Source organism: Channa argus, chromosome 7, assembly GCF_033026475.1.
Source record: "Channa argus isolate prfri chromosome 7, Channa argus male v1.0, whole genome shotgun sequence".
NCBI lineage: Eukaryota > Metazoa > Chordata > Actinopteri > Anabantiformes > Channidae > Channa > Channa argus.
The window spans coordinates 9,038,897-9,054,750 of NC_090203.1; the positions used below are offsets into that span (position 1 = coordinate 9,038,897).

The 15,854-nt window shown below is 41.7% G+C and overlaps 1 protein-coding gene across 2 annotated transcripts in view; it reads right to left on the reverse strand.

The window, feature by feature from the left end:
• The window catches only part of tmem145 (transmembrane protein 145), a 32,137-nt gene extending 16,774 nt beyond the window's left edge, over positions 1 to 15,363 (reverse strand). Inside the window, exons 1-6 of one of the 2 annotated variants that reach the window (XM_067509035.1) lie at positions 15,048 to 15,363; positions 9,870 to 10,101; positions 6,233 to 6,307; positions 5,656 to 5,733; positions 3,306 to 3,392; positions 2,497 to 2,598 (exon numbers count right to left, since the gene is read on the reverse strand). In XM_067509035.1, coding sequence (XP_067365136.1) covers positions 2,497 to 2,598; positions 3,306 to 3,392; positions 5,656 to 5,733; positions 6,233 to 6,307; positions 9,870 to 9,911 — 384 coding nt within the window. In that variant the 5' untranslated portion in view covers positions 9,912 to 10,101; positions 15,048 to 15,363. The remainder of the gene's footprint in view (positions 1 to 2,496; positions 2,599 to 3,305; positions 3,393 to 5,655; positions 5,734 to 6,232; positions 6,308 to 9,869; positions 10,102 to 15,047) is intronic. The other variant, XM_067509034.1, reaches the window with a different exon arrangement.
• Positions 15,364 to 15,854: the final 491 nt, after the last annotated feature.

The window sequence follows — 15,854 nt, forward strand, 5'->3', positions numbered from 1 at the left end:
AAAGACCTTAAAGTGGAGCTCAGACAACAGATGCTGGGGTCGATGCACTGAAGTCATTTTATTGAGTTGTTTTTTTTCTATTTTTAACTAATTAGTTCTACCTAGAGAGGTCGCCTGCTCCAAGTCAAAATGTTCGTGTTCAAAGCCTTGTAGCTGTACACTGGTTAAAAAAATAATAATTTGAGCCCATGTGTGATGTATTTTACAGTATGATGGATGTATGACAAGGAAAATTTTGAGGAAATAAATAACCACATGAAATACTGCTTATATACATTTTAGCCAAATTTGGTTACTCTGCTAATTTACTTGTCTGAAAAGCTTTAATCCTGAGTGCCCAAGGTCCTCTGCTCTGTAATTTGTGATGACCTGAATTTTATTGCTTTTTTTTCAAGATGAAATAATGATTATTTGCAGCCTTGAGCTTTCCTGCTATAATTAATCAAGTCAAATTGGGTGAAAATGTTAAATAATGTTTAGAATCACGTTACAATTTCATGCAGGCAACTCTGCATGCGAGGACTGACAGACATCATCTGGTTTCAAGGGCTTTTGAGCTGATATAGATTTAAGCCCACTTCAGAACAGGTAAAGGCTGAGATGGAAAGTGCATGAAAGGAGAGCAAGATAAGAGGGAAACAAGAACAAAGAGAGGGAAATATGTAGTAGCAGATAAAAGTGAGGGTGCCAGAGAAAATGCATGGAATGAGAAAAAGGGAAAGAAGAAATGTGACCAGTGAGACGACAAGATGGAGAGGAAAAACTCAATTAGAGACAGCCTGGTCTGACAGGGAGAAGCAGGAGATGAAGAGGTAAATAGATATGAAATGGTGTGGAGAGCGTCACAGCTTGGTGACAGAGAGTTGAAAGAGACCGGGATGCAGCGTAAGATTGTGAGCGACAGAGATAGGAACGATGGAGAGGTGTGAAAGCGAAAGGGAAGCGAGAAGGCGAGTGGCGAGAGACGAGGGGTGGAAATTGGCTGCAGGGTGCGGCGTGCATATGTCCCCGGGAGAGAAGACGAGCTTTTATACGTCCAACAGTATTAGGCAGCATGTCTATCAGCGGCCGCTGGCATGAAACTAAACCACAGGAAACATCCATTCAAATCATATCCCTTTTCAGCCAGTACTCTCAACTGACAGAACAAAAACAAACCCACCGACATCAGGGGCACAAGTAAGAGCTCACACACACACACACACACACACACACACACACACAGCATCATGAGTACAGCCCTGATGTAGCCCAGAGTATGTCACTGATAGTTAGGCAGCCATACTGCAAACACATTGAGCAGATACTTATTCATCCTTTTCCTCACCCAATTTCAAAAACAAAAACACAGCACACAGTGAAAACCCACCCACCCACACACACACCCTATTCCTGGCATTCGTCCTTGACTGAAGCCCTCGGTGTAGGAGGATGTATCATCACTGAGCAGAGTTATCATTATACAAGCTCATGATTTCTTCACCAAGTGCCCCAGTCCAGACTCACATCAACAATCAACACACCGCAGCATCCACTTTTCCTCTTTTCCTCCTGGCACACCATTAACACAACCAGTCCCATTATAAAACAACACAATGCTTAAAATCCCCTGAAGCTAGCTAATCAGTAGGCTACAGCGGAGTTCTTGTAAGACATGTTTAGCACATTTTAAGCAGAGTCGCATATCAAGAGTCTTTATGCTTTGGTGCAGAAATCATTGTGGAACAGCAGCGATAAGAAGACTCAGTGTCCAGAGGCAATGCAGAGCCAGATGCACAGATGTGAGATCTTTGGGGGAGTGGCATTTTGGTCATACATTTTTATTCTTTATTTGGTATACTATAATAGTATAGATAATACATTTTTAATCATAATCAAACTAAATCAGTCTACTATAATCCCAGATTGAAATTGCCTTACACTTTTTTTTTTTTGCCCACTTAAATGACTTCATATAATTTAAAATCTAGCCTGGTCCAAAATGCTCAAATAGGAAATCACATACAAGAGTAAGAAGTGTGTTTGAGGTGAATTAAAATTTATAGGGAGCTAGCATAAAAAGTTGACTTAAAACATCCAGCATTTCGCAGCTCTTTCCTCAGGGTGTGCTCGGTACATCCTTACCTGAACTTTGCAGTTTTAATGTCTGGTGCTGCTGCTTGGGACTGAAACATCTTCAGTCAAAAAAAACAAACAAAAACAAAAAAAAAAAACACTTGAAACTATGGTTTAAAATGTGAAAACAGACATTCTCAGGCCATTTGAACTGACTTTCATTACTAGTAAATACCGTTTGCATATGGCATTGATGATAGTAATGTCAAGGATGACACTGATTGGTGGAAAACAAACATGACTGCACTCGTGTGTTTGCGTGTGAGCCCTGTGCTACTGTGTGATAACAGTGGTCGATTGCCATGGTAACTGCCTGATAGTGCACCTGTCCTTGTAGGAAGGAAAGTCAGTTGGGTCAGGATGTCAGGGGTCAGGGCTTACCCCACACTTGCTCAGAGCGATGTACCACCATCTCTCCCTCACAGAGCGGAAACTGCGGCCTCCGACACAGCTCAGAACCTCCTCATTGCCGTCTCCCTCCACCTGAGGGAGTGAAGAAATTGAGGGAGAGGAGGTGTGCGCAAATGATGTTATCCAAAACAGCAGCGTATTTTACCTCAGAGACACACTGAATTATCACAGCAGAGTGGGAGTGCCTGATATATCAAGATACAAACATATTTCACACCTTAATATAACCTGAAATGTGGCAAAAAGATCCGACCGCCACAACAACAGAATCATGCTGGCAATCACACTTCCTAATGTGATAAACAAACACGTTGTGCTGCTTATTGAAAACCAGACAAAAGCTTTTTTTTTTTTTTTTTTTTTTTAAGCTGTTACCGAAAAGAAAGTTCTTCTGAAACCTTTCTGGTTGGCTGGGAGGCATCATCAACTGTGGAAATGTGTGCATCAGTAAAATGTTACAAAAACACATTACAGTCCATTAGCTCTCACCCCCTCTGTCTGTGTCGCTGTGTACTTGTTTTCCTATTTTACATATCTCTGTGTCATTTGTGCATTACAAAACCATATGGAGTAGGAAAGGCGAAAATAAGATAAAAATGAATAATGTTATGCAGTACAGGTGTGTTTACTGCAATCACAAACCATTAGGTCACTGGATTGTGAGGACTGTTGAGTTTAGGGAAACTTTGGCATAATGGATGTTTGGGGACAAAAACAATGGTGCTCACTTCAGGCATGTTTGTTACATATATTGTATATGCACGTGTGTCTTTTCTTACCACACAGCCCGACCAAGTGTAGTGTGTAGTGAGGTTGATGACCTGGTTGTTTTCAGGTCTCAGCACTGCCTCCTTCTGGTAACAGTTCTAACGAAGCAAAAGAAAAATGTTAAAACATTCAAAAACGGCTCACTGCATCCACTTATCACATTCGTTTTTAAAATACAAATTTTTTCCCCATTATAGCTTAGACAGCGTACACAAACGTGTTGCACACTGTTATTGTGTAATGATGTATGCATGTTAAATAATAGAGCAACACTAAATGCAAAAGAGTTTTGAAGTCGAAAAAATGCAAGATTTTTTATTGAATTTTAACTGAAATCGTGCCTGTGTAGCCCTCTGGTTTATTGAAGAATTGCAGGAATTAAAATTGACACATTTTTTGGTTTGTTCAGTGATGGATTTCTCCTTGTGTGACAGGAAAGGGACACCAGAATCTGTCTGAGATTCGAGAAAAGGTGCACTTTCTGTAGCTCTGCTGAAAATATCTCATCAATATGTTAACTTTGCGTGTCAAAACTTTAGCAAGAAGAATATTTTACTAAAATGACTGCACGGTTCAATATGTTTGTATGATCATTTCTTTAACTATGTAGAGCCTTTTGAGGTCAAGAAGATCTTTTTTAAAAGTGACCTGGCCAAGACCACAGCAATTGCACAGTCAGACAAACATAAAACACACAGGTTACATTTTCAAAATACAGCTATAGAGAGCCAAAGAGTTCTGTTTACACAATAGCAGATCACTGTTAATGGAGCTAGTGTATGTTTAGAACATACTATTGCTTCTGTACATGGAACATAGACAGCCAGCACATATTTGTTTTGCTCTGTAGTTTACAATGGTCCTAACTGCTGAACTGCTTAAGTAGTCCAGCTGACGGGAGCAGAACACAGGAAATCTCTCTTTTCCCCATCTCGGTCTGTTTGAAACAGACAAGAAATTTGTGTCCCATAATCTGAGATGATAACTGGTTGATAAGAACCATGACATCAACTCGCAAAAACAAGAGGCAAATTCATTTGGTGGGGCTTTATAAATAAACATATCAATGACTCATCTGCGGCACAGACGGAAGGCCAGCCCACTCTGGAGCACAAAGCACAGGGATGCGTTAACACGTCTTAATGCCCTGTGATAAACTGTGAGTCCAACATACGGAGACGTTGTGCTGGTGCATTTATGTATAACAAGTCACCATAATCAAGAACAGGTAGGAAGGTGACAGCAACCAGCCTTTTCCTGGCTCCCATTGAAAAACAAGGCTTGTGCCGGTGTTATTGATCAATGTTATATTTCAATGTGCTGGACTGTTTTAGCAAGGATTTTTCATATTAGGTACATTATGCTACAAAACACACAAAGCAAAAATGATCTAAGCAGTTTATATTCAATAACAAAGTCACATGAGATGCCATGCACAGCTTTAAAATGGATACCAATATCTTTCTGCAATAAATGGTTACATTATTCACAGGCTGGGAAAGCAATTTAATGTTGATGCTATGTACTGTTTTACATTATATCTCATTGTACCCAGGAGTGGCATATATGTGCTACTGAAGCACAGATTAAGAATTCATGCATATTAGTCTTATAGCTGAGGAACAGGTCAATATTACATGAATCCATTACAGAAAAAGACAAAGTCATGGACTTAACCAGGCGTTAAACCAACATTGCATCGACAATGGACGGGGCATTGTGTTTCTAAACCCACCATGCAGGAACTGCTCTGAATGCACACTGTGCACTCTGTTAAACACTGGAAGGAGACGCATGTTCTATTGTTTTGGCTTTGCACTCCAGCAGATTGTGTTGATATTCTGTAAGCAGCACAGGAATCATAGCTCTATATGGAGCTTCTCCTTCTTTTTAAATGCAGCATTTAAAACGATAATGTTCACTCGATATGGATATGAATGTCCTCAAGTCAAGGCTGATAAAACGCTATTTATCATATTATCCTAATATATTTGAGCACATTCCAAAAAAAGTCACAGTTGGACTTATGAACTAAATAGTAATATTAATGAAATGAATCTGATCATGTTTGTCAATGCTAACATAAGGTCCCATTAATAGTATAGTATGAGAACCATCTGCAGAAATTAATCGTTGTGCCTTTGTTTTCTGCAGTGCAGCTTCAAATATGATTTGTACCACTGTCGATCACTTCATGCCCTTTATCATCAATAATAGATCATTGCCTTTGAATGAAGCATTTTCATTTGCAAAATATTAAAACTGAAGTCACAGGGCTTTTTTATTATCCCAGTGAGATGAAAATTTGTAAACTGAGTAGTATTTCTATTTAATAAGGGCTTGTGGGTGTCAGTATCTCACCTTTTCAGGCCTCTTGTACACAGCTGGCCACTGAGAACTGTCATCAAAGTAGAGCAATATGTTCTGACAACAGCGAGACTGCAGAGAGGAAAGACAGTGAGAGAGAGAATGAAGGAGATTAGGAGAAAAGCAGGGGTGGGATGTGCACACAGAGAGGAGGCAGTGAGATGGTTTGAGATTTATACGACAAAAACTGTTTCCAAAGTCTGCAGGCTAAAACTGCAAAGTGTGGCATGGGTAAAAGAAGGCAGAGCGGAAGAACAAAAAAGGCGCATTGAAAGATGGAGCAGGGGAGAGAAGGAGTAGGAAGAAGGAATTGGCGGAAAAAAAAAAAAAGTATGAGATGGGTATAGCAGGAACAGCCTAAGGAAGAAGAGGAGAGACAGCAATAGTATCAATTTGGATGAGGTAAGATGAAAGAAAGAAAGACAAGCTGAGAGGAAGAAGGAAAGGATGATGAAAAAAAGTGTGGGCAAGCTGGGCCACTGTAGAAAAATGTTTTATAAATAAAACACGGAAAGCAAGTGCGTGATGCAGACACACAAACATACTAAAATTTTAAATGTAGTCATACTACCTTTGGATAGCGAAACCGGAAGTCCAGATGTCCAAAGTCAGTGAGAAAGCAGAAGCGAGTGAGGAAAACCCAGTCCTGTAGTCAAGAGATAAGAGGGGACAAAAATGAAAAGAAATTTAAATATAAAATGAACTAGATTCTGCAACACATAAACAGATTTTCTTCTTGGACCAGAAATAAACAGCAATAAAAAAAAAAACAAGTAAAGAAGATGAGAAGAGAAAAAAGAAGAAAATTGTGGAGGAAGGAGTTTGTGCCAAGGTGGTAAATTTCATGAGGGTAAACAGAGAGCACATTAAGTGGCTGCTGAGCACCTTAATAATCAAAAAACATGAAAAAAAAAAAGTATCTACTCTTAATGTTATTCTGCCATAAGCTTGGCAGCATAAGACCAGATATTAATGCTGATAGTGTACTTCACTGAGCTTACATAAGGCACTGCAGCAGCAGCACCATGGCAGGTAGTCACTGGTGGTCTGTTTACTATACAGCTGTAGGCAGACGCCTCCTGAAGATATGGATCATAGTGCTGAACACAGCACTAACACCACATCACTTATATGGAGTTTACACACTTCTGGAAGACTGCCCAGGGGGAGTAGGCCCCTCTGAGGCAGCCACTGTAAATGAAGAGCTCCAAACCAAAATGAGACATCAGGTCAACAGGGAGTCTTGAAAAATTAGTGAAGCAAAAGAGAGAAACAGCTTTAGACTAGCAACAGAGACTAAAACTGGACTTACTCCGCTTAACTGAGTCAAATTAAGAGTCAATTAGAAACTTTTATACAGTTAATTCAGTCAACAAAAGGACAGTTGAAAGACTTCAATTTAGCATAAATGAGCAACTAGGATAGAGACGAGTGATGTTTCAAAGTCAAATATAATATACTTGGCTCAGTAGTACAGTGTCTTTACGCAGCTCCTGACAAACTTTTAGTACCAAAGCAATGGTTTTTACAGTTTTTCATAAAAAGGTATATTTTAAGAACAGAATTAAACAACACATCATCAGCTTTAATGTTGTCCTAACACAAGCAACCAAATAAAATGCACTGTAATTGAACACCTAATCATCACAGTTTAACATCAAGGCAGTCAAATTTAAGGAACATGAAACTTTCCGTTTAGGGAGCACAAATGATTGTGAATCACTTTCACCTGCTTGGGTGCAAATGAAAATGACAACAGCTGCAATAGAGGTAAAAGCAAGACAACTGCCAAAAAAGGTAATGGTTTTGCATGTATTTGCATGTCTCTCCTTAACTTTCCTGACTAATTCTTCAAGCTTTGTGTTTTGCTAGTGGATTTGCATGAGGGTGTACCTACAGCCTAGTCACGTTCCACATGTAGTCCTGTTACTCCAAGATGGCACCAGGCATACTGTGTGTGCAATTGCAAGAAAGTTTGATGCATCTCCCTGCATGGTCTCAAGAGCATGGAGTAGATACCAGGAGACCAGTCGTTACACCAGGGGAGCTAGACGGGGCCATAAGAGGGTAACAAAACAACACCGGGAGTGGCAATTGATCCCTGGTGCAAGGAGGAACAGACCCTACAAAACCCAAAAAAATAACTGTGCTGCATGTTACACATCAACGATGGTCTGGGGAGAAATATCCCTATAGGTCTGCACAGACCTCCATGTCATAGCCGTTGGTACCAAACTGCGGTGAGGTAGGGGATAAAATCATCAGAATGATTGTCAGATCTTATGCTGGTGCAGTGGGTCCTGGGTTTCCTTCTGGTGCAGGGCAATGCCTGGCCTGGATGACAAAGGCATTGATGTGGCACCCACATTCTGCTGACCTAAAGCCAATTGCACACCTATGGGATAATGCATCCAACACCACCAAGACTGCCCAGGAGCTCACAGAATGCCTGACCCAGGTCTGGGAGGAGGTCCCACGGGACACCATCAGCCGACTCATCAGAAGCATGTACAGACGACATCAAAAGTACGTACAGGGACGCTGGAGCCCTAGACACATCTGAGTCATTTTAGGAGTTGCCGTGATGAAATTTATGTAACTTGCATGAGCCAATGGTTTAGACCTTTCACTTTGATTACTACTCACTTACAGCTATCTTTCTATAGAAAATCATATAGTTACAAGTTAAAGACAAAGTGTAAGTTCTTAACTTTGAGAAATTATGTCAAATGTGGAAATAATTCATTAATAAAGTGTTCAATCAACCAAGATAAAAGAAATCTGCCACTATTTTGATAAATGATTTATCATTTGAGCCTTCATAACAAGTCTGGTAATGATGTGATGTGACACTGGATACAGTATGATGACAAAACACATTCATTTATCTTTTTTACAGAAATCATACAGCAATATTGGAAGCTACTGCACAATTGCACAGTATACTTTAAATCATACACGACATACAATGTCTTATCAGGAAATTATATAATACAGATGAATGGTCAAGTTCTAATTGCGGTATTATTTAGTTCCCGGTAAAATGAATTAAACTTTTTCAATGTTAAACACAACCACAACTTCAAACCACACACAAGAATGTGTTGTTCATTCCAACCTCTCCAAGGACTGGAGCACAGTGTTTCTATTAAAGCTGGCCTTAAGTTTGGTTGGTATGAACCCTTGATCTCCAACCAACCAACAAAATTCCCTGTGCACCATCATTTTGTAATTACTTCTGCCCTGTGTTCTCTCTACATAAACAAGCACAGTAATTTCTGTGCTGAGAAATAAAGTGCAACCAGAGCAGCGTAGCATGGCCAGCACTGCTGCCTCCATATATCACAGCAAACAAAACCACAGCCATATTTCTGCTGCTGCCAGCCAGCTTCAGCCCCTGGAGCCTCTGGGTTATAATTCACGGCAAACTCCAAAAGTCACTGAAGCCCGAAACTCACTCCCACCTCCATGCGTCGTCCTGGGTGATGCTCAAGGCTGTATCCATGACAACCAGGGCAGCCAAGGGAAGCACTGACCCAGAGACGAATCCCCGGAGATAGGAGAGAAGGGTGATGTGGTCAGGGTAGTGGCGGGGGTTGTCGTTTAACTCACCAGAGGCCAAGACCCCCTTGTTGAACGAACACACACAGAATTACCCGAGCATCTGTCGCAGACTCTTACTGCATGCCATGACACATACACATCACACCTAACGTCATGGCACACCCCCCACCGCCAATTATTGCCATAGCAACGGTAGCATGCCTGAGTTTGAAGCTGCCATAGAAACATCAAAAGGCCAAGCCATTCATTTGCAACACACAGACAGAGTTTCTCTTAAACTCGTCCTTCAGAATACCTACTCAATAACACGGCAGTAGTATACAGCTGGAGCCGAACAATAATGTTCCACACAGATAATTAGTTAGAATTGGTTGCTATATTGAGGGGCAAACAAACACACAAACACGCACACACCTACTACATTCAACCTCAAGCATTTTGCAAGCTCGTTCCTGGACCACGTTCAAGAGAGGCAAGTACTGAATAATCAACTGATATAAAATTACTCAAAGGGCTCAACAATATTTACGAACCTGCTACTGAACAAAATTTATTTTTTGCACTTTCAGAATATAAACATTGATATGATGATCACCAACTGTATCAATGTGACCACACAGCACTGTGATTAATACAGACATTACCACATTAGATGAAAGCCTGTGGATGTTTTTACTCTTAGACATTAATATGCTGCTATAACAGAAACCACTCTTCTAGGGACCCAGGATATCACAATCTGGCAGAAGAGATTTTCTCCCTTTCAGCTGCAGGGGCATTAGTGAGGTCAGGTACTGATGCTGGTTGATAAGCCCTGGATCACAAGTGGTGGTTCACTTCCTCCAAAAGGTGTTTGATGGGGTTGAGGAACAGGCTCTGCAAAGGCCAGTGAAAAAAATAAAAATGTTAGGACCCCGGCTTTGTGCCCTTACCATGTTGCCACAAGACTGGATGCACAAAAGTAACAAGTAACAAGTGTATAGTATGCTCAACTAATGTGCCATTGGTTTTGATACACAATTCATTTTAGGTAGAGGACTTTTGGTCATGGAAAATATGCAATGTGAAGAGATTACTTTGGGGGTTTAGGACATTTTGAGGCACATTTTTTAGAATGTCTGTCCATATAGTGCAGTGATGTACAGTCTGTATGAAAATTAAGCAAGATACAAGATCACTTTAGACAAATTTCATGTCACCCATCAAGAAGGTTATCAAACAAAACTGATACGCAACTGATCCTATGGTTAGATATCAGTGGCATATTTAGCTTAAAGACAGTCTACTGAGGCTAACAGGACCAAAGCAACATCAACAAGTCTGTGGGGCATTTGATAACTGTTAGCACAATTCACCACCGGGGCTTAAGCTATTCCACAAACGTCAGCTACCAAACCAAGCGTCCGTTAGTTAGACCAGTGGAGCTTAGTGTGTGTTTGTGTGTGTGTCAGTGGAGAGCGAAAAAGAGACCGAGCCCTGGAGAACAGCAACAGTGGATGAGGTGTCTACCTTAATCCCCTTCTAGTCTTCTTATTTCCCTGTGGCCACTGCATTGTGATGCAGAGTCACTCAGCCACCCCACTAAGTGTGTGCGTGCACGTGCGAGTGTGTGTATATACACACACCCCATTAATCAAGTGCTATGCCTTGATGCAGTATACAATCACCTCAGCGGCTCACAGTCTCATTCCCTCCGCCTCTCTAACTTCTCTCTTTCTCCCTGCCTCACAGTTTCCATTCTTTCATCTGTAGCTTTCTGTCTTTTCCCCCCTCTTTCTCTCCAGATCCCTGTTTGCTTGCTAAGCCTCATTAACAATTAATTACCAATCAGCTAGTCAAGTCAACCCTGGACCGCTGGGTTTCTCAATGATTCATTAGTCAGGGTTACACAATGCTGCGACACATAAACACACTCATGCACGGTCACACACGCACAAGCACAACCAAGCTTGGTCGTCCTTTGTTTCTCTGGATGATTTACATGCACACCCACTTTACAGACACGCAAACACCCATATATGCACATTTGCAGATTAAAGCAGGGGACTCATGGACACATGAACACACACGGTGCTTGTATCTAATGACAAAGTCCTCATTAAAAAGAGATGCATGAAAACCGATTGAGTAGAAAATTCAAGACTTACTCCAATGTCAACATGAAGAACTTTTCAGTGACTTTCAAACTGTCCTGTTCGGTGAATTTCATGAATGAGAACGGGCACATTTTAAGGAAGACGTGACATTAATTAAAATCCGACATCACATAGTGGGCCTCTTTACTGTAAAGAATACTGTTAAAATCCTTTATTACGAAACTGCTGCCTTATCAACCCTAACATCCAGCATCGCCTTGCCTCGGGATGTATGAGCTGGTGATTTTAGGATAGAGGAAGGTCCAGAGAGCGGAGGGATGCTAATGAATATGCCTGCTAGGTTTTTAATGCAGACAGAAAACATTCAAGGTCATTTGTTCATTTTCAAATCACAAATCTTAAATGATCTTTTCAACTCTTCAAATCCACAAACTTTCATAACTGCTTAAACCAAAGACAGTCCAACCTGTATAAGCTACATTTTTACAAAACAAGGCTACAAGCTACATCTGGTTTTCCAGTTAAGGGGTTTGGGGGTTTTTTTGGAAGGGGGTGCTCCTTGTCCGATTTGAGGGTCCCTGAGGCTTAACAATTAAGTTGTTTTGATGTGCTTTTGTATTATTTATCAATTTGCTGTGATGCAGATGTAAAGCACCTTCAACTTCTATTGTGTATGAAAAGAGCTATATAAATCAAATTGAACTTTAACATATGGTCAAGTTAAATTGCCATAACACTTTTTTTTGTCCTTTCGGCTTATCCCGTGAGTTCAGGGTCGCCACAGCGGATCACAGCGCATGTTTATTTGGCACAGTTTTACACTGGATGACCTTCCTGACGCAACCCACCCCAACTTCTACCGGGCTTGGGGCCGGCATGGAATGGGAATGGGCTGTTGGGGGTTCAGTGTCTTGCCCAGAGACACTTCGACATATAAGCCGCCCGGAGTGACCTTAAAAAACTCTAACTGCATTTATTACAAATGGATTAATTATTTTTTATATGGTTCTGTTCGTGTTAGATGAAAATATGTTCATTAGTCACAGGACAGGTAAAATAAAATTACCCAGTTAAATTATCACACCTCTAACAGCTAGTGTGTGCTATCAAAATGCAACTGATCACTACGTCAGCTCAACGTAAGGTCAAACAAGGACTTTCCTTTAGTAGATGTTCAGCACGAGTCTGCAAAAGAAACCCATTGGCACAGAGGTCACAGGCTGAAGCAGAGTGTGGATTTACTGCCGTGCTCAGGGGCTCTGTGCTGCTGTGTTGATGGAGGAGAAAGTTTTTAACTTCTCTCTCTGTCCACATTTCCCCAGCTGGATTCAAAACCACGACCTTCTTCCGACCTTATAGCTACAGTACTGCCGGCAAATTTTATCAGTGCCTCCACACATGATGAACTATCAGTTGACCAGGCTGCTGCATAAGACGGATATCATGGCTTCTCTGCATTTCTCCAGATATTCCAAGGTTTTTAACAGTTCGTCTCTCCCAGTGTGGCAAACTGCATCTGTCAATTTACAGCGCTACCCAAACTATGCCTTAACCTCTGAAGACATTGATACAGCTACAGCATCATAGGGCTGGAGCGAAGTGTTTGTATGTGAGAAAGAGAGAGACAGAGGGAGGACTTTGATTGGGTGACCTTGGAAATGCACAAGCATGACTGATGACACACACACACACACACACTCTCAACATGTCAGGCTGGATGTTGCTTAATGTCATTTAAAGTGCTCTGTTGTTTTGGTTGCCAAATTATTCTAGACAGGCTCAGTCATACAAGGGTAAGCGGAAACTCACAATGAGGTTAAAGAAAAAGGTAGGAAAGGTTTAAAAGTCATATCCCAATTATTCTTAATCACTTCCTAATTCCTTATTCTTTATTTTAGCTTTGCTGCATTGTTAAATCACTCAGTTCATTTGTAAATAGGTCATTTTGAAGCAAAAATGCCAAAGCAGGCGAGCTGAAAACATGTGAAATTGTGCTGGTTGACTTGCTCTCTTCTTATTTGTACTGCAGAGGACTAGAGATTCTACTCCAGTGTCACACACACATACACCAACACTTGGAAGTTTCCCAGTGCAACCTATTGCTGGCCAATAGGTCAACTGAACACAGGTGCAGATTCAGAGCTGCATTAAAGGGCATCTTAGCAGCGGTGATGGATTGATTGATGAGCCACTCTTGTTCAGTTTATCCATTTTGACCGACAGGGTCAACAAACTGGTGACTAGTCTCTCAGTTAATGACGCAGTTTTAAATCCATTGATATCTGAGACACGACAATTAAACCGGAGTAAGAATTAAACCCTGTTCACTCAAATATCCTGGTGCCTGACAGAATCAGTCTTGGAAAGGACAGGTAGGTGCTATGCAAGAAATGTAACCAATTATTTCAACATTTGTTTCTGCCAAGTCCCATTTTGGCAAGACATGAAAATCTGAGGCAAAAGCACCTGAGTGCACATTCTTAGTACAAAAATCAGTGTTTAGGTTTTTATACTTAGTTTTAAGACAATTAATGGAGCTTTAAAAAATAAATAAATAAACAAGCACCAGATCCACACAGTAGCTCATGTTAAAATCTGAAAGAACTGGGTGACTTAATGAGGACAAGAACCAAAATGATAAGCATGTGATGTATCTGGCTCTCCAAATGTGAGGACATTTTGCTTTTTTTAAGGTTTAAATCATTGCCAACAGACATTTGCTTGTCAACTTGGGCTCTGGGAAATCGCCTCTTTATGTTTGTATGAAGAAGAAACTTCAGATGCACCTGATGTTGTTGACTGGAAAGTGCAGCTTCTGCAGAAATTTCAACAAGTGTATCACAATGCTACACAACAAACACAGATAATTATGATGCAAGATTTATCTGACAGTGGTTTAAGAGGCTTCTTCGTCTGCAGAGTGGCCTCTATTTCTGAACTCACAACAAAATGGTAGACGGCTCCACTTTACTACTCTGATATGTCAAACTCGATTCACAAACTCGGGAGAATACGCAGCAGAGATTTGGAACAGCAGGTGGTAGCCTCCTGAATTACAAACGACCCAGAGCCACCCCCCAACTGTACGGTTACTGTAACAATTTGAACTCTCAGATCTTTTTAGGGCAGCTACGATGTCGATGCTGGTCCATCTAAAAACAGACTCAAACCCCTGAGCAGACTGGACGGAGCCCAGTTTCTCAAGGAGCTTAAAACCACCGCTGCGCGCCACAAGGCATGTGACGCACACCTGTAACAGGTCTTCCAATAAAGAGAGAGCCCACTGCTAATTTACATTTAAACATGGTAAAAGAAATCACGCAGGATTCGCTGAATTGATCTCAAGATGAGTAACCACTGCTGGAGGCTCAGTGGTATCCGTGGATTGGTGGGATGCCGCTTACCGAGGCTACGATGATGCCATAGAGCATCATAATAAGGGTAAAATATACGCCACAGTTGACACGCACGCAGGCGCGCAACTGCAAGGCAGAATCGAGGTGAGAGTGTGTCATATGGCGGCAGTACACAGCCACGTGAATATACGAGGCAACTTCACATTGAAGTGCTCGGAGCCTCTCCGTCCATCCGCGAACAGCCGAGCGCAGAGAGACACCTGCGTGTGGTTACGCAGTCGAGTCCGATCCCGACTCCTGTTGGTCTGTGGCGGTCTCAGTGTCGTAAGTGGCAACTAACCGCATATATGAGAAAATAAACAGAGCTCACCTCTTTGGTGTTGACGATGCCTTTGACGTATTTCCCAGAAACTGAACCCACGCAGAGGACGCTGGACAGCACGACCAGGCACAGGAGTCTCTCCCCGACCCTCACCTCCATCTTTCTCTCTCCCCCGCTGTCGCTCGTCTGCTCTCCGGGCTCCCTGAAGCCTGTCTCGTCGCGGGAGCGCGCACGGCAGAAAAAGGGTGTCAAGCAGAGGGGAGCGAGAGAGGAACCGGGCGCGTGCACGCGGGTCCCTTTCGATGCATGTGGGCCCCCTCCGGCGGCTGAACCTGGATGAGGGATGCTGAGTGTTTGCGAGGATGGTGGTTGTTACAGAGCGCGCGCCCCGGTTCCGCTCGTGCTTTGAGAATGCGACACGTCCACACATTAAAAATTCAACAGCTGATTGCAATCATGTTTTCATTAGAGGTCAAAGCTCTAATGAAGTAGCAGTGAGACAGAGGGTGCCTGGCCCCCTGACTCAAACTATTATATCACTAATCAGCAGGATATGTCAACAGTAGAAGCATATTGCCTAATTGATGGGGCTACTGCTGAAAAATGTCACACTGCAGCAGTGTTTCCAGTCCTGTTCAGAACCAGCTGTGGAAGAAGTAATCCAGCTGTTTCAGTGGATAAAAGTAGTAGACCATAAGCAACGTGACCATAAGCAAACACTAATAATTCTTCCATTCAGTAAACAAAGCTTGTACTTGAGTTATTTCTTGCTAATTTTTAATATTTGGTAGTTTAATCTCCAATAAATCTTGATCTGACAGTATATGTGTGTGTGTGTGTGTGTGTGTGTATGCA